Source organism: Tigriopus californicus, chromosome 9 (genome assembly GCF_007210705.1).
Source record: "Tigriopus californicus strain San Diego chromosome 9, Tcal_SD_v2.1, whole genome shotgun sequence".
Classification (NCBI taxonomy): domain Eukaryota; kingdom Metazoa; phylum Arthropoda; class Copepoda; order Harpacticoida; family Harpacticidae; genus Tigriopus; species Tigriopus californicus.
This window is the reverse complement of record NC_081448.1, coordinates 7,067,242-7,086,921: the sequence shown is the minus strand read 5'-3', so window position 1 is coordinate 7,086,921 and position 19,680 is coordinate 7,067,242. Positions and strand designations below refer to the sequence as shown.

The following is a 19,680-nucleotide window of genomic DNA, read 5'->3' as shown; positions in this document are numbered from 1 at the left end:
GAAATCGGCCTATAGTTATTGGGGAGCGACTTATCTCCCCCTTTGAAAATTGGGACAACGTGAGCTAACTTCGGAGAGGATGGAAACTTGTCCTGATCCAAGATGAAACACATCAAGTACAAGAAAACAGAAGCAAGAACCAGTGAGCATCTCATCAGAAACTGAGATGTCACACCATCTGGACCAAGAGAACTTGTAAGCCTCAAGGATCATCAAATTGCTCAATTTGATCAACATCATCAATCTCAACAGACTAGTCACTAGAACAATGAGCTGTTGCTTCTAAACTCAGTGGGGTTGAAAACACACTAGAGAATTGATCTCCAAGTATGTTAGCCATAGCCTCTACATTACTAATGGCTTCAAAAGACCCAACATGGTGTTTCATCGTTCTCTTTGAGTTTGCATAAGAGAAAAAAGCCTTCGGATTCAACCTGACCTCCTGAACCACCTTATTCTCAGTTTGTAATTGGTCATTTTCGATAGAGGCCTTAATTTTTCCCTGAATTACGTCCAAATTGTTTGGGAGACTAGCTACAATTACTGGATTCGAAGTGCTCTTCAGCCTTTTTGATAGTTTGCAACTCTTTTTGAACTAAGTCTTCCTATATTTTGGAATTTTTTCCCGGGTCCCACCTTGCGGAAGTTCAATGTTAGTCCCTAACGCTGTAACAATTCCCATAGTAACCTTGCTAGAACCAATAAATCTGATTGCCATAATCTGGGGTTTTAGGCCTGTAGCAGCTCAAGAGCTCATGCTTGCAGAAGCAGATGAAGCTCAAAACATAAATGGTGGTACGTTAGACCTTTTTTCTTCGATTTTTATTCATATCATTTTGAGTTTATCCTCGTTAGTTGATATACTTTTTGCATATTATTGCATAAATATCAATCCAAAACCCAAGGCTTTTGTACTTCTAGCTCATCAACGATGCTTCTACTAGCAACGTAAGCTTAAAAAGTACCATTCTATTCGAGCCTTTTCCCAAACCCTTCTGTGCTGTGCTTGTCTGTAAATCCTCACCCAGGGCAAGATGGCAGCATAGAAGAAGAAACATAGAAGAGTAAAAATCGAGTTTGTTAGCCGATTGAAAGCAGCGCCTCTACAATTAGAAACCATACTCTTATCACCCGTTCAGCTGTCACCTATTCGCTCTAAATACGAGTCCGCCTGGCTAGCTCACATCGCACTCTCTATGACTTGCTCCTCTATGATGGCAGTGGAGATCAGTGGCACTTCCCCAACCTTGCCCTTCCCCCTCAGTTTCTTTTTCCCTTCTTCTGCGAGTCATCTCAAACCTAAAATTTCAAGGGGTCCATAAAGAAGACATCTCAAATTGCTCATAACTTTGAATGAAGACCAAATTTTGGAGCCATTAAAACCTAAACTTGCTTGCTTAGATAAAAATGTTTAATATGTAATTGATGGACGGCAATCAAAAAACCTTGATGATGACAGATGGGAGCCGTTCAAAATTTACCATGCGAAGGTCAAATTGCGTGAGTGTTGCAACAATGCAAGAGATTTTAATGCCCAGTTAAGGCTATAACCCTGGAAATCATCTCTAGAATTCGATGTCGGGATTATGATAGTAAATCTTACATCTTCACTTGCAACTTCGTTGCTCTCTTCATTAAATCCAGGCTAGCTAGAACAATGAAGTCCAACTCTCTTCTTTCGCGGGCTCCATCCTAGTTCAATTTGCTATGGAAGTATGTAGGCGTTGATCCAGAAACAGAATTTCAGTCAGACTTGGGCAAGTTTTTGACTAAAATTCCTGATCAACCTTATACTCAAGGGTTAGCCAGATCCACCAAATCTAATTTGTTGGTCGATCGAATAATATATGAAAATAAAAGTTAAGTAAAATGAATACATTTCCCGTCTTGAATTGCTGGGGATCCAATCTCAATAGCGGTATGGAAGTCCACAAAAAAGAAAATATTATAAACAATACATACTTCTTTGGTCTCAAATAACATCTTGTCCTGAAACGGCTCTTTGGTGGGACAAATTACAGGGTGCACCAAAATTCTGACTCCGCTTTTGCGGCTTTTATCTCACACCATTGGAAAAAAACAGAATCTGCAACTTTCAATGTGTTCTCAAAATGAATGGCAAAAAGTGATTCCAAGATGAATCGGTGCAACATAATACTCGACACAGAAAAATTGACACATCAGGGAACTCGACACATCGGAAAGCTATGCACATCAGAAAACTATAAATAGAAAAACTTGACGTTGAAAAGCTGGACACTTGGAAAACTTGACGCATCAGAAATTTTGACGCACTAAAAAACTCGACACATCGGTAAAAAAGTTCCTCATTTTCAAACCTTTTTTAGTGATTTGACTATCGAGCTTGACTATGCGGTCAAATCCACTGAAGCTTGCAATTCTTGCTCTTGCTTTTGCCTTATTATTAACTTTTGACTGGGCAATTCAGCAAGTTCACGTTTTTTCCTTGAGAGCGACATTGAAACCTGGCCAACTGTCTACGGTGAATGGCCAATGGCCTACTGGCCAATTACGGTGAGTAAAAATTTAAATAACCACTTTGAATATTTTGCCCATGTTTGATACCATCACTTTTATTGTTCCCGATTAAAAAGAAAAATAAAAGATTTCAATTAATGGATACGCCGAACAGTGGGCGTCAACGCCAGAATGAGGATCTCGTTGTTGTTGTTTATTTTCTGGACCCTGGACGTTTATCCAATGAAGTATCTATTCAATGGCTCCCCGTAAGTCCTGGTAGAAGCCTTCTTTTGTGCCGATTCCAGTTTCAAATGGCTCCAGGGCAATTTTCGTTTGGGAAGGGATTTGCAGTAAACCACAAAAGAAAGAAGCGGAGGCTGTTCAATGACCTCATAATAGCCTGGACAACAAGGAGCTTTGCAGAGGTCGATGTCTCGAAGTTTCTTCATTCCATCCATGCAACAAGAAAACTGAAAATGTGGTGAGAAACGAATCGTTACTTGATAACCATTTTGTTGAGGATCAGGATCGAGCTAAGGATCCAAATCAATCCCATTAGTTGATTGAATGACGAAACAAGTCCAAATTTCTTGGAACTTGGCACCTGCACGCGATTTATGGTCGATGCGACTAACAGCGGATTCAAAGGGGAGTAAAGGTCAAGCATCGTTGAATGAGAGAGTACGTCCTGGAAATTGCTTCGAGAATTTGAGCAAAAAATTAAGGCTACGAAAATGACATGTTTAGGGAAATTGACACCCCGTGGAAAGAAACAATACGTTCTTAGAGATTGCCACCGAATTATCTGGCATCTCACTTACCTGATCATCAGCTGTGATTTGAGTTGAAATTAGATTGAGAGTGAGAAGAGCAACCATCATTCGAAACATGGTCGAAGAAAGAATGAGGAACAACTAAAATGAGCTGCAAGAGAGTTGAGGTTTGTAAATCAACTGAGGGTACCAAGTGGATCCCTCGGACTTTCATATATAGCACGTCTATGAAAAAACACGGCCCTGACAGACACGCACTCACGGCTTTCGCTCACTCACCCACGCCCTCAAACGGTCTCTCGAGCCACAAAATTCGGTAAGATCCATTCAGAGGGAGCCCCACGTATTTCTGAGCAGCATTCCAAAGTACTGGAACAAAAACCACTAGATTGAGCAGATTCCCTTGTGTTTCAAATTCAACTTGATGTTTGTGCACAAAATATAAATTTTGACAGTTTTTGCCCTAACTTATTGTTTTATATACATTTAGTGTTAGTAAGGCCCAATGCACCCTCGGGTGAATGGCACGAATTGGAGAGCTTAAACTTCATCCAACAGTCAACTCACTCATTTGTGAAACCATTTGACGAGGTGCATTTCTAAACCGGGGATTTACTTTCACTCGGGAGTGTTCCAAAAAAATTCGAGGGTGAAAACAGACATTTGCTTTAAGTTGTGTTAAAAATTATGAACCGTTTACAGTCTTGATTTTCGGCGTACTTCAAATGGCTATAATGCTGTTATTTCAAATAAACTGTGACAAAAAGGAAATAAATCACTTGAACTGTCACATTGTGCATCATTCCGAGACGCTTTGTTGTTTCCATCATACAAAGACCTCGTAGTTTCACCATAAACAAACTAGTTCACTTCACATGTACTTGAAAAAACCTTACCAAATGTTTTTCCGCCAGAAATTTATGCATTTTAATCATAGTGTTTAAATGTTTAAAGCATTTGAATATGTATTTCAAAGAAAGAGGTTCGTATAAAAAATATTTCAAGTAGCTCGTCATTGCCGTTCATGATAGTCGTTTTCGGTATTGTACCGTTTGTAGGAACTGATCCCGCATCTACCGATCCGTTCATAAATTCAGGTGTCAATTGTGACGACGTAAGGGGGGCAGGTACCATTGCACGAGAAAATATTAACCATTAAACTCGTTACGACTTCAGTCAAAGACATTATACGCACAGCTTGCATGGTTCTAGTGTATTATCACCGAGATGTGAAGTTTTTTAGCCTGCTCTTTACCTAGAGTATGGATTGGGTAGGCTGGAAATGAGACATGCACCAGTGAACGGCATAATGAGATGTCGAGCTTTCTATTTCCTCTCGTTTTGTTCCATTTCAAAGGTAGATACTAATAAGGTCACCCTTCTGATTAGTCCCATCAAGCCATAACGTCTTTGAAATAACTATGGATAAGTCGAAGTTCCAGAAAAACGTGGAAGCATGGATCAAAGAGCGCTGAGAAGAAACAATGCACTCTTAAGAGACTTTCTTTCGGGACGTTTTGACAAGAGAAGGTGAATGAATACCTGGCAGATGGCAATTTTTTTTACAACGAGGAGACATGTGATCGCGTGGTATGATTACAAATCTGAAGTGCTATCACCATCTAATTTGTATACCCATTGCTGTGTGAATGGTGTTGTAAAGTCAACATAGTGATTTGACAAATGAAACGTCAATTATCTTAAGGACGAGCCTAAGAGAGCATCCACACGAAGGGTGTAAACGCACTCTCAATAAGCAATTTTAGGTACAATCAGAGCGTCGGGGGCGGTTTTAGCTTCAAAATTCATTCAAATCTAGTTGAAATCCCTGAGATCAGGGATAAGTTTAAAGATCAGTAATTCGAAGGAGGAAAATACTCGAGGCATTATTCCGGGCAAGAACGCCTGGAAAGTGGACAGCTGCTACGAATGCAAATGACATTCCTGATTCATCGTACTCAACTGCTTCACGTTATTCCGATTTCTGATCCAGATTGAACGGTTGCTTTCTAGTTTCCTCGAGTCCTACATGGTAAAAGTTGACTATCTGTTTGATTTTATTCGAATCAATACTTGTGGGAGACATAGTGAATTGGTTAGCAGAGTTTCTTAGCATGACAGAGATCCAAGGTTCGGTTCTCCTACCGAACCATTCACAAGGATTTTTTAAGTCCTTACCGCTACCCATGGCGAATCATTCTGATACAAAGGTGATTCTGCCTGCCGCAATTATATTTAGTTTTTGAACTCTGGCTTGTTCGAGAATTCAGACAGGTTGAAAAAGCCCACACGGAACCTCGTCCACCTCAAATCTGAGACTTCGTTGGTTTGGGTCGTACATTCGTCGATCCGTCTTCACAACTTGAGGGTAAAGAAGTGGTCTCTCGCCAAATTTCTTCCAAGTTATGAGGATAGATCGGCGAATGTGTTATCACAAGCAAATAAAATTCTTAACCAACGTCAACTAAGTTCTGTGTAGAATTTTTCTACCTTTTGAAAAATTCTTGAACAAGCCGGAGATTTCTTGAACAGACAGAAGTTTTAAAAATCAAAACGGGTGTGATGGCTGGTTGGACCCTATGACCTTCAATGCAAATAGATAAATACATCTCTTTAATTGACTTTATTACCAGATTATGTCTATTTGCTTCGTTTCTAGTGCTTTCCTCTGCACTGAGTTTTGAGCGATCGAATATAAAGACTTATCAGTGATAAGTTATCCCATAGTACATTCGAAGAACGATCTACACTTATGTCCTTCTATTAATGCACAGGTACAGTAAGAGAGCCAATTTTAGTTCATTGGAACGACAGAAAAGTTCTTAGTCTTCAGGTCCGCATTCGGAGTTCCATTTTTTGCCCAAAGAACCACTCATCACAGTCATCATTCACCTTACAGTAATTGCCCGTTATCTTGAATCAGGAATTAAGACCTGCGACAAATGAGACCTTCAATTCGAGTCGGGAAGCGTAGGATGAGACCAAAGTTGAAAAAAATCCTTCTTCTTTTTTTATTGGCAAATTATTGAATGACTATCTTAACGGGTTACCTTATTGGGAGTTAGCAATTTGACCCTGTCACTAGGCTACTAGGAACAGTAAAGGAATGAGAGAGCTCTCGTATTAGGAGAGATTAAAGAAGTTAGGACTGTACAGTGTTCAGAGAAGGTTGGAAAGGTATCTCATATTGTTCGTCTTCAAAAGCATCCATGAGGTTTGTCCCAACCCACGATTTAGGGTTCATTCTAGTGACCGTAGAGGCTTAATGTGCGTTTTGAGAGCACCTTCAAGCCCTCGAAAATCCAGGCTAGTTCGAACAATGAAGTCCAACTCTCTTCTTTCTCGGGCTCCTTCAGTGTTTAATTTGCTTCCCTCCAATATTCGTAGGGAATACGTAGGCCTTGTTGATCCGGTAGCATCTTTCAAGTCAGACTTGGACAAATTTTTAGATAGCCTTCAAGATCAGCCCTACATTCAAGGACTAGCTCGGTCAGCCAACTCGAACTCGTTGGTAGACCAAATATCATATAAATATTGAAAGGACGAATTACAGTATATCCTTTCATTGTAATAGCACAGGGGATTACATTTCCTGTAACGGTTAGAAAAGCCCGTGAAAAACCAATTAAAGGGAAATACAAGGTCATGTAGTCATCAACGGCCCATGGACTAGATTTTGCTGACATGTACCTGAACCCAGATCCAAGTTTTCATCAGTTATATTCTACCCATATTGACAAATATTAAACATAAGATATGCTGCAAAACGTAATCAACAACAATTTCCAATGTAAAAGAGCTGTAGAGACAGACACATTTGCCATTCATGGAAATCCCATATGAAAAGTCCTTGCCAACCTATTGCATTAAATGAGACGTGTAAGGAACACGTTTTGGAAATCGAAGGTATAACCTTTTCTTCCGTCCTCGGTGAGTGCTCACACCCTCCTCGGCTTCCTCTTCCTTCTCTTTCTCAACCTCCTGTGTGCAAGAGACAGCAGCTCGGTTCAATAGCTTAATACCTGTCTAAACATTCCAAATGAGGTTGAAACAGAAAAATTCTTCACACACAAAATGACGACTGCATTCTGAAGCTATTCCACCATCAAGAACCGTAGCCATCGGTTAACTAGTGCTGCCTTTATCTCGATAAAAGAGCCCTCATGACGAAAACAAGGATGATGAGAACGGACGATATTGCCTTGTTCGATCTTAAGATTTGGGATGAGCCATATTCTCCAATGGATGGGCCTCACCACGCTTCGTATCATACTGAGAAGATCCCAGACATCCGGAAATCAACTGTGGTAATTTCAAACAATATACATATCATGTTTGAACCAACTAAGCTCTTAGATTCATTTATCTCGTCTTATTAGAATTCAACGTTAGATCACCAAGGTTTCTATTGATTCGAGAGGCTAGGTCTTTAACCTATTTGCAGTAGGAACCGATTTCAATCGATATTTGTTAGACCAACCAATAGGAATGGTCAGAGTCAATGCATTCATCACCCAAGTGTAAGGCCCATTTTTTTGGTTGAATAGCAAGGCAGATTAACAGGAGCCTCAAGCACAACCAAAACAAAAAAAAGAATAACCTTCCGGAATGGTCCGGAATGGTTCACAAGGAGAAAGCTTCACCCATGTATGAACCAAAGGTGATGGCGTGGAAACAGTTTTGCAGTAATTGACAATAATCAAAGACAAGGCTTGTACATTTGTGATGGGATGTTATCGATCATCAATGGAGATCACTTTTTCAGATCTTGGATTTGGACCGGTGTGTATGCTATGATAGCACTAAGCACTTAGTTATGTACACTCCAACACCAACAGAAAGAACAGATTTGACTATTCAATTGGAGTCAAAACAATCCCAAGGCCAGAAATGAGATGGCTATCATAAGTATACAAAATAATAGTAACACTTGAATACCATTCATTAGCATTCTGTTCAGTACGTGGTGGACGTTGCCATCTGAATTCATATACTGTAATAGTTCCTACATTGGGGCGATGAGAATCATGAGTGTGATGGAAACCAAGACCAAGCCACAGCATTTAGTACAGGAGGTATGTTCAGAATGTTAATAAGAAGAACCTTTATCTCTCGGGTCAGGCAATAGATAAAATGTTAAGGGCGTGTGTGAGCCAAAATAAGGAATCAAATTTTTTATTTTGTGTCATTTGAAAGGAGGAGATGCTTTCTCAATAACGCTGGTGAAAACGGGTATTCAGTAGATTGAAAGTAGGTCCCTGTTTCCCTCGCACCAATTGCTTAATATTATGTTACAGATCAACTGTGAACAAATGGATGTTATTTTTATTGAAGGCTATAACTAGTATCATAAGTTAGAACCGACATGGTCAATGAAGCTCTAGGTTGTGAATGCTTTGTCAAGTACTTGGGCTCTAGATATGACACTCAGTAATCCATCTCTTTCCTATTTAAGCTTAGGGACGAGGAAGAGCTTTCGACCGTTTCCCTTGTAGCATCCCATCTTTCAACAAATCAAATCGTTGTTTCAAAGGATGGCGCTCACAAGTCTCAAGCTTCCTCAGATGAACTAAAGGAAGAACACGGTGAAAAGCTGGAAAAACAAATCATCTTTCTCAAGCAAGAACATCAAAATATGCTCCGCGCTCTTCAAATCGAGGTGGATCTCCTTAAACAAAAAAATAAAGGTGAGGAAAGTATTTGTTGTAGGACGCATTTTTCAGTTTTGATACAAATTTGATTCAGATCTTGTATTCGTGCGTCGATTTTTTTTGATTGATCTCTGTTTTTACTTTTTGTTAACACCTGATATTAGAGCCTTTTGGCCTTTTTCCACAACCTGTATTACTTAATTACGATTTGAACACGTCGAAGAAGTGCTGATCATTTTCCATCGAAGCCAAAATGAGGCCTTTGATAAAGCCTTCATTCAGGATATAGCTTTTAGAGGGATTCAAGGTGGCCTTCTAAATCTCTGGGGATTTACGAATGTATTTTGCAGTAGGGAAGTTAAAGACCCATGGATAGAAGCTCAAAATCTTGACCAGAACCTCTGATTGGACCAGCATTCCCTGCCTGAGCTTTGTCAGCGTTTCCTCCGTCTGTTCCAGATCTCCATTTCCACATTGTTATGCAAAACCTGTCTTCGAAACTATCAGAGAGTTGTGAGGAACTGAAAGATGTCCGGGTGGTCCAAGGGTCATCCCATCACATGGAAAATCTCGAGGGCAAGATCAAAGCCCTTAGTGTCGAATTGCACGAAGTCCAATCAAGAAACCTCTACCTGAGCAGTATTATCGAAGAGCAAAAACAGTAACGAGGAATTAGGAATAGACGGCTAATCCTATGGGTGGCCGACCCACCTCGTCACTTACTTGATTAATTGTGGTTCTATCTTGCAGGAAGCTGCTCGAGTTCGAGACGAAAACAACTCCGTCCACATTGATCCACTCCCCAATTTCGACGGCATTTAGAACGTCAGCAAGATGGACAAAGAACTCGGATCACGAAAACGGACCGGGCACCGAAGAAGTTGTCAGTGGGGATGACGATGACCTCGAGGAGGACGAGGAGTTGGAAGAGCACGAAGACCTAAGCTTATCCCTACCCAGCACCCCAACCATTCCTACCCCATCACCACCTCAAGAATACCTGCAAAAGCTTCGAGAAGCGAATATGTTAATTGAAAGCTTGAAGAACGAGAACCAAGTTCAAAGGAGAGAGGTACGGATTTGATTAGGCTGAATTGACAAGCAAGGTTCAAAACAAGATTTCTCTCGGTTGATGCCCATCGCCTTATAGATTCTTGAGATTAAATCGACTATAGACAAGGGGACCAAGCTTCGCTTTAAAGGCTGCAACCATCCCACCCGGTTATTGTCCCGAGCTCAAAGACAACCCAAGATGGACCATGCCTCTGCCATGAGCTCGATTCGACCCGCTCAAGGAACGTGGGGGCCTACCTCGTCGGCGAATTTGCCACGACGCGGATCCAGGACCCAGATCAAAGATGTGTTGCCTCCTTTAGATAATGCTGAAAAGCCCTCCAAGCGAAATGCTATCTAGTAAGGTGAAACATGTCCTTGGTATTATTCATTGTTTGATGCTTAAGGGATGTGTGTGCTAAAGAGGTAAAGCTACCTGACATTTCAGTTCAAGTTGGAATCGCTTTAGAGCGCGTTTCTCAAAAAGAAGTCAAACGCCCTTGACGACTTGCAGAGCCAAGCCAGTGTAAATGTTAAGACTGATCGATATCAGGATAATGGAAAAATGGCAAACTGGTTTGCTATTCACATTTCAAACTTCAGCATACTTACGGTACTATCACGGTAATGAAAAGGTCCCACGAAGGAAAGGGGGGAAAATTGTGCTTCATCCCCAAGTTTCTTGAGTTTCTATCTACGGGTAATGGTCGTATTGAAGTGATTTGCAAGGTTAGTTTCTTTGCTTGGGTCTTCAAGAATGATACCAACGTGCTCTAGATTAGATGTTTAGAGCGTCAGTGTATAAGAAAGAATACGATGAATTCAACGGCCGAAATTTGGCTCAATTTAAAACCAAAGTACGTACGTAGTTATGTCTTGCTCCCTCAATTTCGAGATGGAAAATGTCTCAACTTGTATACCTCTTCAGTCAGTTACATATTCGCTCCTGCAAGGAGCATACGTTCAATTCATGCAATCGAATTGGCCACCCATTGGGCGATGAGAGTGTTAACAAACAGGATTTAACCCATTTAAAAGGTTTTGAGGGCGAACAAACACAAAAACAAAACACATCATATGAGCAAGCACGTACAGCACATGCTAAGTGAAGGAAAAAGAATGGCACTGGTGACACAACCTACTTCCGTGGAAAATCAAGAAATAGTCCGTGGTGGGATACATTGTCATCGAGTTTGTTCACCAATAGTTGTTATTTTGAGCATGGGATGGATACAATTCTCGAGTAAGCAGTAAACGTTTGTTTGTTGTCAGGGCAACCTGTTGGTTCTGTTAGATCTAGTAAATGGCAATGAACCCATATGATGGGAGGAAAGAGCCGCTTCAAGTGAATAGTGGGTTCCATCTTATTTGCCAGGGTAAAACTAAGGTTTTACAACCCAACTTGCTCCAATACGTTAAAAAGTTGTCGTCTCTGATGAAATCATAGATTGATGCAAACGAGCATAAGTACGGCGTAAGAAGCTAGATTGCATTTCAGGAGATGACTGGAATAACTAAAAAGATTGTCCAGTGAATTCGTAATCCAGGTGAGAATCGATATTACAAAACATAAAAGTCAAGAGAAGAATTGCAACAAAAGCCTACTTTGGTAGTGTGATAGGATAGAGTCCTTTTGCTCTCTTATGACTGAAATAATTGGTAAGTTTTGGTGAGTGAAAGCAAATGAACAGTCTCAATTGGGGTCGGAAAATGAAAGCTCGAGGTTTATTTTAGCACACCTTTTCAAAATGACGCTCGCTCACTTCATCTTAATCTAGTGTTTTTTGTAGTGTGATGAATTGTTGAATCTTCTTGACCCGAAATGTGTGTTTCTGTTTTAGCTTACCATCAGAGCTGCCCCCCGTGTCAACCAACGGAGGCAACTATCATCATTCTCATTCTCAGTTCCCCTTGAACTTGGTCTCGTTTCCGGACTCGCAAAATACCCGCGACCATCACGACACTTGCCCGAGTGATCATTTGGATACGGCTCGAAAGAAAAGAGATTTCCCATCGCTCAGAAGCAAATCAGTGACCAGAGCTCTCAACACTAACGATCTGCCTCGTCGGAACTCGACCAACAAAAAAGCACTCAGAAATGTCAAATAAACGTTAGCTGAAATAAGTCCTCAAGTACAATTTTGTGAATTTTATTTTGTTTGCAGACCAAATAGGTTGTCTACTACGTCATCTGACGAATTTTCCAATGGTAACGAGGAGCTCGTCCATGATAAATGTTTTTCCTCATGCTTTCACTGTGTGCCAAGGACCTGGTGTCATATCTGGCAGTGAGTTTACCTATCTTATACTAATCTGTGGAACTCAGATATTGCAATCACCTGTCCCATTCAATGATCAGCCTCATTCACAATCAATGATTCAACAAAGGAAAAATGACCAATTTTTGCGAACAACATTTTTTATCGAAGTCTATTCATGAGTGTTTCAGTGATTCTGAGGTTAGCCTGTTTGGCTGTTTGGTCAGACTCTGCATTTTCGCTGATTGGGCTGGGGATCAGAATCGGATCAGAATGCACTTGTAGGACTAACACCACTACTAGCATTCCCTGATGCGGATAATATCACTCCGGGAAAGGACGTACCGTGCCGCTCATTGTCCTTCCTCAGTGAAATCACGTCTAATCAGAATCTCCAGGTTATGCGATTTTGTAGCTACGTATTTTGCGCCTTTGAGTCCATGTTGAGGCAGAAATAAATCGGTCTGGTTTCTTGTACTTTAGACATCTTCTCGGGTGAGCGCTCAAATGACTGCACTAGTTCGACTAGATCCTTCAAAATGGCAAAATAGAAAATACTCCGATTTTACTTCTTATTCCGTCGAAACTTACAGGAAACTCAGATAAGTGAGTCCGTGCCAGTGTGTCGATTTCAATGATTAAAATCTGCCAAAGATTCGTGGTATTTCTAACATGGAAATTTATTGTTGTGTTTATTGTAACTCAATAATTTCATATTAACCTTAAGAATATATTGCAAGCAAAAATGGCAGGAAAATTTCAATTCGTGGTCGTAAAACTTTCGCAAATGACTTTTAGTTTTTTTTTGTACAAGAGGAAGAGAAAATGTAGTTGAAATATAATTGAAAGTTATAGTAATAGAACAAGTTTGAAAATGAAGTAAATAAAATTGTAGTTAATTGCATTATTAGAGTAAGTGACGCAGGTTTGCTGATACCATCAAAGAACGAAGTCAGAACCTAAAAGTGGAAGAAGTCTAAACAACCTCTTTAACACTGACCACTAACAACTGCAAAAAGAATCAATCTTTCTGGTGTGAGCTGAATTCAATATCCTCTTCTAAAACGGTGAGGATTATCCAAACCATGGTGATGTAGCAATTTTTTTACTGATATTAAGGTTAACACGTTTTACAAGCGGTAAATTATGGTAGTTCGTTCCTTATATCGAAACAGGAACTGAAATCCCATACCATGTTAAGATAAAAATACTCGAGATTCGTTTTTTCAACCTCAAAGCAGCCTTTATTTTTTTTTTCGTTTTTCTCGTAGCAATGAAGAGAAAGTTCAAGCTTTTGGAGCAATATTCCCATAAAATGCCAAACTATTAGAACGGCTAACAATAAAAGATAATTTGTTAAGATGAATTTCGAATTTCGGATAAAGGAAATTCCGGCTAAAGCTTGCGCTGTTTCCAGTGACATTGAATGTGTTTGTGGCTTTGAAGCTTGTTATGTTTGCAATATCTTATATTTTGCATTTTCTCTATTGAACTTTCTACATTTCCATGGCTTACGACACAAGCCACGATGATGCAGGGAAACTACATAAGCTCTTTTTTTTTGCCAAACAAGCATTTCCATTGTCATCTATGTTGAAGTATCTGCTCATGATGAAAGGTAGTAATCGGTAATCAATGAGTACAATGATTACTAGTCTAGGAATCGGCAGGCAATCGCTATCATTCCGGCTTTTCCAGAAGAACCGAAGCTTGTCTGAAGAAGATCATAATCTAGATGAAATGGCTTGAACCACTAGCTGGCAATAAATGCCAATGAGAATTCCGAATCTCCCATCTCTACTTGTGAGCCAATGTAGAATTCTTTTTGCACTTTTCCCCAGCAAATGTCCGGAGACCCTACAATCAAGCCACCCAATGAATGTTCTATGATCCACCAACACGAGTGAAACACGTCCGTGGGCCAAAGAGGAGAGGATCGAACCGATCTAACACAGACAGACAGACAGACAGAAAGAAACAGGCCGACCACACTCAGGCCTGAGGCAGTCAGGCTCTCCACCATCACCCATCACATCAACATTGGCCAAGGACAACATCGTGAACACCCTCCTTGCGTACATCTCCCCCCTCCATCCGGATCGTCAGTCTTGAATCCAATAACTCGTTCGTTGATCCACCCTCTGACCCCAAAATGACGGAGAAACGTCGTCTGATCTTCGCCATTGTCGAGTTCTTAAACCGAGAAATGGCCTCGGAGGATGAGCACTCGGATGACGCCAAAGAGAGCTTAGAAGTGGCCTCGCAATGTTTGCAAACGGCCTTTTGCCTGTCCACCGAGGACGCCCATCTCCAAGTTAGCCAAAAGTTGGAGGCCATCTTCGCTCAGGCCACCCAAGGCGAACCCGTAAGTGAACCAGAAACAGAAGCATTGGCCCGTCCAACGACCCACCCAATGTCCACTCGCTCACCTTCTGCCGTTGGTTTCTTGCCTTTCAGCTCAGGAAGAAGGATTCCCCGCCCCCCGAAGACAGAGAGAAGGCTGAACGCCTCAAATCTCAAGGCAACGACCATATGAAGAAGGAGGAGTTTGAACAAGCCATTGAGCTCTACACGCAGTAAGAAAGTCGTTGTGGGTGTTGCAAATCGCGATTTGCGAATCAACCCACGGGGTGTGTGTGTGTGTGTGTGTGTGTGACCCGTTCTAAATTAAGTTGGATCGTTTCGGTTTTTTCCCCCGTAGAGCCATTGATCTGGACCCCAATAACCAGGTGTTCTACTGCAACCGGGCCGCAGCTCACAGTAAAATGAACAATCATTACGCCGCCGTGGAGGATTGCAAGCGAGCGATTGACATGGATCCCAACTATAGTAAAGCGTATGGACGCATGGGACTAGCTTATTCCAGTGTCGAGAAGCACAAGGAGGCCGTGGAATGCTTTAATAAGGCTCTCACTCTGGAGCCGGAAAACGAGAGCTACCAAAGTAATCTGCAATTGGCCCGCGAGAAACTGTCCACCACGGGCAGCCCTGGACCGGCCCAAATCAATCTGCCCATGGGCGGACTCGACATGGGTGGTTTCTTCAACAATCCGGCCATGATGAATATGGCCACGTCGTTGCTCTCAGACCCTAACATGCAAAATATGATGGGTCAACTCATGGCCGGTGGGGGTGGCATGGGGGGCACGGGCCAAGCCGGCGGTCCCCCCAATTCAATGGAGGGCCTTTTGATGGCGTAAGATATTGGATGGATGGGTTCATGTTTTTTTGCCATGGTTACTGACTTTTGGTTTTTGTGACACAGGGGTCAGAGATTGGCCGAACAGATGCAGCAATCTAATCCGGAATTGGTGGACAATCTACGCCGGCAAATGCAGGGCGGTGGGAACAACAACCCCGGTAACCCGGACGAAAACCAGCCTCCGCCGGGCACCCAATAGTGACCGCATTAGCCCACCAATCGATGGTCATACTTTGAGAACGACGCGAGCGGATGGGGAGGACAGCTTTGTCATATTCGAGATCGTTTCAAGTCAGATGCATCACAGCCGAAGCTGAACTGTGTGGGACACGGTTAAGCGTTCCAGAGTAAAGAATAGAAATGAAAAGAAATGGAACAACGCTCCACAACTAGTTTCGTTCTCATGTTAGAGTGCTTAAACTTTTAACCGGGGTTTCTTTTCACTGACGTTGGTCAAACGATTTCCAACATTGATTTGTCCTAGAGTGGTATGAAAAGAAACTGACACGTTTTGATGTTTGTCAATTGGAGGGGTAGGCGCCTAAACATTTTTTTGGTAAGTCAAGTTGAATTTGCTGGCCAGGTGATTTGAGCCTTCAGTGCTTTGAGCCTTCAGTGCTTTGAGCCTTCAGAGTGCTTTGAACACCAATAATTGGACTCAGACTTCAGTCTTGAACGGCCTTGATTCATGAACCAACTCAAGAATGACTCGACACTGATTCTGAGGTCTACATGTGTAAAAAGAGGAATGGGACCTCTAGGAATATATGTCACTACCTTGAATGGGACACACCACTGCCTAAATCTTGGTAGAGGTTGCCTCAAGAATGCATCATTTTTTCTTCAAAATACCTGTTATCGTCCAATTAACATCCTAAGATGTGAAATAGAAAGCCAAATGTTCAGTCAAAATTGAACAAATGTAATAAAAGACGGTTTGTTAGAATGGCCAAAACTACTGATGTGATCAGATTGTAAGCCCATATTGTCTTGTTGGAAAGCTGAATATTGATTGATAATGCTCAGTTCTAGTGGAAATTTCTGACTATAGAAACATCAGTGATCAGGTAGGCTTATAAAGTAGAGCAAGTTCAAGGACGGATGTAGTCCGGCAGCCTGATGTTGGGCATTTTTTGGAGGAACTACTTAGGCAAACATCACAGCCAACTATCGCAATGATTCAATTGAATTTTCGATAATCGAGTTAGTTCTGCAACAAAGCTCAAAAACTGCAAGTTTTTGCTGCAGTCCTGTCACAGTACTAACATCTCAGCTCACTATCAGAATACTGTTTGCTTCAAAAAGTCGGCAAATCAAAAGACATGACTAACTAAATTGAAACACGATGCAGGTTGGCTGGGCCATACAGTAGGGATGGGTTTCGAACCGGAAAAAGCTATTTAGCTTAAAGAACCTCAGGTAGGGCTCCTACGGCTAGCGAAAAATCGTACAGAAATGGAGACCCGCGATCAGGAACGAGTTTTAAAGCACCCCTGGTTCCGAGACCTAGTACGGTGTTTTGTCCCTCATTTAAGGGGTTTTGATATTGCTTGTGTACCTATCCTCTTTCACTCGTGATGGGAGCCCTAACCGAGAGGTCCTTCAAGCTGAAAAGTCGCCATTCCGGTTCGAAACCCATCCCTACCATAGAGTCCGTGGCTGGGGGCATATTGCCTATAGTCCTTATCCATAGAATGCCGTACGAGAGGGTTGTACTAACCGGTTCAGCCAATTCGCACATCCGAACCGTCAAACATACCCAAATTCTGCTCGCCGTGAATACAACGTTATCTTAGGGTTAAATAGCCAATAGTGTCGTCGCGGGGGGTATATAAGCGCTTTGCATCTTGCGTAATGCATTTTAATGGATAATCGGTACTCATATCCTCGGTAGGGATCAGGAATGCCGAAGTTTCAGCCTTATTTGGAAGATAGCTAAACAGCCGATTTTTATCCCATGAACAGAGCACAGAGCATCGACATACAACTCATGTTAGGATTTTAAATACCGTCAATGGTACGGAATAGGATAACTTAGAATTATCGGCATTTAGCGCTCTCGATAGCCACTTATTATTTCTAATGTAGAAATCTTGCTGGAAAAGGATATCAGATCCTCGTTTCGAAATCTCTTTCAAAGAGCTGGCTTTCGATGGGGAATCGTATGTACTCGGATTCGGAAAATTGTCCCAATTCCAAGAATGTGTTTGGAACACCCATGACATTTCCAAATAGTTGGCTGCTTAAGATCGGAAAAACATCGGTTCCCTTTCATGGACACCCTTGCTATCTTTTGGAAATGAATCAAAGGATAAGATAAGCTCTTCGCCATGTATTGATGAGAACGCCAAGTCCTCGTACCATGGGTCAAGGACGGGGAAGTTAGTCGAACAAGCCGAATCCCATATCGTCATCCTCTTCTTCGGACTCGGGCTCGGGCGCCTTCTTGCCAGCAGCGGCATCGGCGGCCGGAGCGCCACCCGCAGCGGGGGCAGCCACGGCGGCGAACTTGCTGGGGTCGGCCAAGAAGGCCTTGAGCATCTCAGCCTCCTTGAACGAAACATCGGTGACGGCGGCCACCGAGAGCAAGTTCTTCAAACCGTTGACCATCATGTGCGGAGCCGAGGCCATGTTGGGATACTTGATCTTCATGGAGACGGCGGCCACATTGGCCACACCTCGGGCAAACATGGCCTTGAGGTCGGCATCAGTGATGTCCAGAATCTTGGGATCGAAGATGGTGCCCGAGTCGTACACTTGGATGACAATCAAACCGTAGTTGAAGGGCGAGATGTTCAACATGTTGAGAAGGGTGGCGTCGGACAGACCCACCTTGTCGCCGGTCCGCAACAGGTTCACGTCTTGGACGATTTCGATCGTTCCCTTGGTAATCTTAGTGGGGATGTTCAAGGCCTGGAAGAACGAGGTCTTCTCGGGTCCGAGCCCGGTGTTCTGCGCGGGCACGACCACATCCAAAGGGGCAATGGCGCCGGCCCGAGCCGGGGCCTTGACCTTGTTGGACAAGAGGGCTCCGCGAATGGTTCCCAGATCGTCCTTGGTGAACACGAATCCCACGTTGCCTCGGATATGCGGCAACAGCTTCTCCAGGGCCGGGTTTTGCTCCAGATGCCCGCGGATAGCCTTGCGCATCATGGTATTCTTGCCCATGAGGATGACGGCCTTGCCTCGGAGCATCATGCGGATCTGCTGCATCTGCTTAGAGCCCACATTGTCGGCCTCCACCTGCAAGGACAAATGAGAACCCACCAGGTATGAGAGATCCAGGCCAAGAATCACGGTCTCGTGAGGCCCACCGGGAGGCCCCCAAACATCCATTCATCCATCCATTCGGACATCGTTACTTACCAAGAAGCACTTGGGGTACTCATCAAAGAGCTGAACGAGCTTAAGGAAATAGTTGGCTTTCCATGATGCTTTGTCCTCCCTCACCATCTTGAAAAGTGATCAGGGATTTCGGGTGGAAGTTTAAGGACAAAGAGGGAGAACCTTACAAATACGTTTCTGTCGTTTCAAACGCAACGAGAAAAGGAAGTGTCACACTGACAGCTGAAAGCACCCAATCCAGATTCAGGCATCGCCATGAGAAATTCGTTGGCTCCCATTGGAGTCGTTCGCCCGACGGAATCTTGCGTTTTTGTCCTCAAATGAAGTGCCCAAGATTGGGCCTCATAGAGCGTATGAATTAAAAAGCCATTTGAATGACTTTGACCGCTAATGTTCACATTGATAATTATAATGGTCGTTATAGTCGTCCTAGACGTAACACACCTCGGGCCGTTGTAACGTGCCGGCCAAAAATAACTGCAGATATTTATCTATATTTTTTTTTCTATGTTGCCAGGCAACAAAGATCGGTTCAAAAACCCTCTATGCCTAACGGACTTGCGTCTCCTTTACCTAACCCTGTTCAATTCCCTCCCGACATTATGGCAAAAACCATGCATTGGGCGGCTTCATTCTATTCATAAAGCAAAAAAGGATATGGAAGGTACATACTACTTACTACAATATGGGTTTGCTCCAATGTCACGACTTCCAATATTTGGTGACACAAAAGCCAAGTAACAACTCTTGGGAACACACGCACTTAGTTTTAGTTCAGAAATATAGAATCACTTAAAGCATAAGCTTATCTTATGAAACATATTCTTGTGGTTGAATGACCTAATTAAATGCAAAATGTAACTTTGAAATAAATGACTCAACATTTGCCACAGGGAAAACAAAATGAAATCATATGT

General features: G+C 42.4%; 3 protein-coding genes and 1 long non-coding RNA gene across 5 annotated transcripts; 2 read left to right on the top strand and 2 right to left on the bottom strand.

Moving 5' to 3' along the window:
• Nucleotides 1-2,578: 2,578 nt before the first annotated feature.
• Nucleotides 2,579-3,526, bottom strand: LOC131886744 (uncharacterized). Its single transcript, XR_009373947.1, has 2 exons — nucleotides 3,303-3,526; nucleotides 2,579-2,951 (listed from the first exon to the last, which is right to left on the bottom strand). It is a non-coding gene; the product is annotated as an uncharacterized LOC131886744 (long non-coding RNA).
• A 3,666-nt stretch (nucleotides 3,527-7,192) lies between these two features.
• On the top strand, nucleotides 7,193-12,112 carry LOC131887118 (coiled-coil domain-containing protein 74A-like). 2 transcript variants are annotated; one of them, XM_059235644.1, is made up of 7 exons: nucleotides 7,421-7,561; nucleotides 8,020-8,329; nucleotides 8,710-8,941; nucleotides 9,365-9,566; nucleotides 9,656-9,977; nucleotides 10,056-10,318; nucleotides 11,800-12,112. In XM_059235644.1, the coding sequence occupies exons 2-7, from the start codon at nucleotides 8,273-8,275 to the stop codon at nucleotides 12,065-12,067; spliced, it is 1,344 nt and encodes a 447-aa protein (XP_059091627.1). In that variant the 5' UTR covers nucleotides 7,421-7,561; nucleotides 8,020-8,272; the 3' UTR covers nucleotides 12,068-12,112. The 2 variants fall into 2 exon arrangements, with proteins under 2 accessions (XP_059091626.1, XP_059091627.1); XM_059235643.1 differs by lacking the exon at nucleotides 8,020-8,329 and having other exon boundaries at nucleotides 7,193-7,561.
• A 1,988-nt stretch (nucleotides 12,113-14,100) lies between these two features.
• LOC131886269 (small glutamine-rich tetratricopeptide repeat-containing protein beta-like) lies at nucleotides 14,101-15,807 on the top strand. Its single transcript, XM_059234548.1, has 4 exons — nucleotides 14,101-14,581; nucleotides 14,674-14,792; nucleotides 14,918-15,412; nucleotides 15,482-15,807. Exons 1-4 carry the CDS (start codon nucleotides 14,369-14,371, stop codon nucleotides 15,615-15,617), a joined length of 963 nt encoding a protein of 320 aa, XP_059090531.1. The 5' UTR covers nucleotides 14,101-14,368; the 3' UTR covers nucleotides 15,618-15,807.
• A 1,928-nt stretch (nucleotides 15,808-17,735) lies between these two features.
• LOC131886270 (large ribosomal subunit protein uL10-like) lies at nucleotides 17,736-18,983 on the bottom strand. The gene is made up of 2 exons (XM_059234549.1): nucleotides 18,785-18,983; nucleotides 17,736-18,661 (listed from the first exon to the last, which is right to left on the bottom strand). Exons 1-2 carry the CDS (start codon nucleotides 18,869-18,871, stop codon nucleotides 17,801-17,803), a joined length of 948 nt encoding a protein of 315 aa, XP_059090532.1. The 5' UTR covers nucleotides 18,872-18,983; the 3' UTR covers nucleotides 17,736-17,800.
• Between the last annotated feature and the right edge of the window lie 697 nt (nucleotides 18,984-19,680).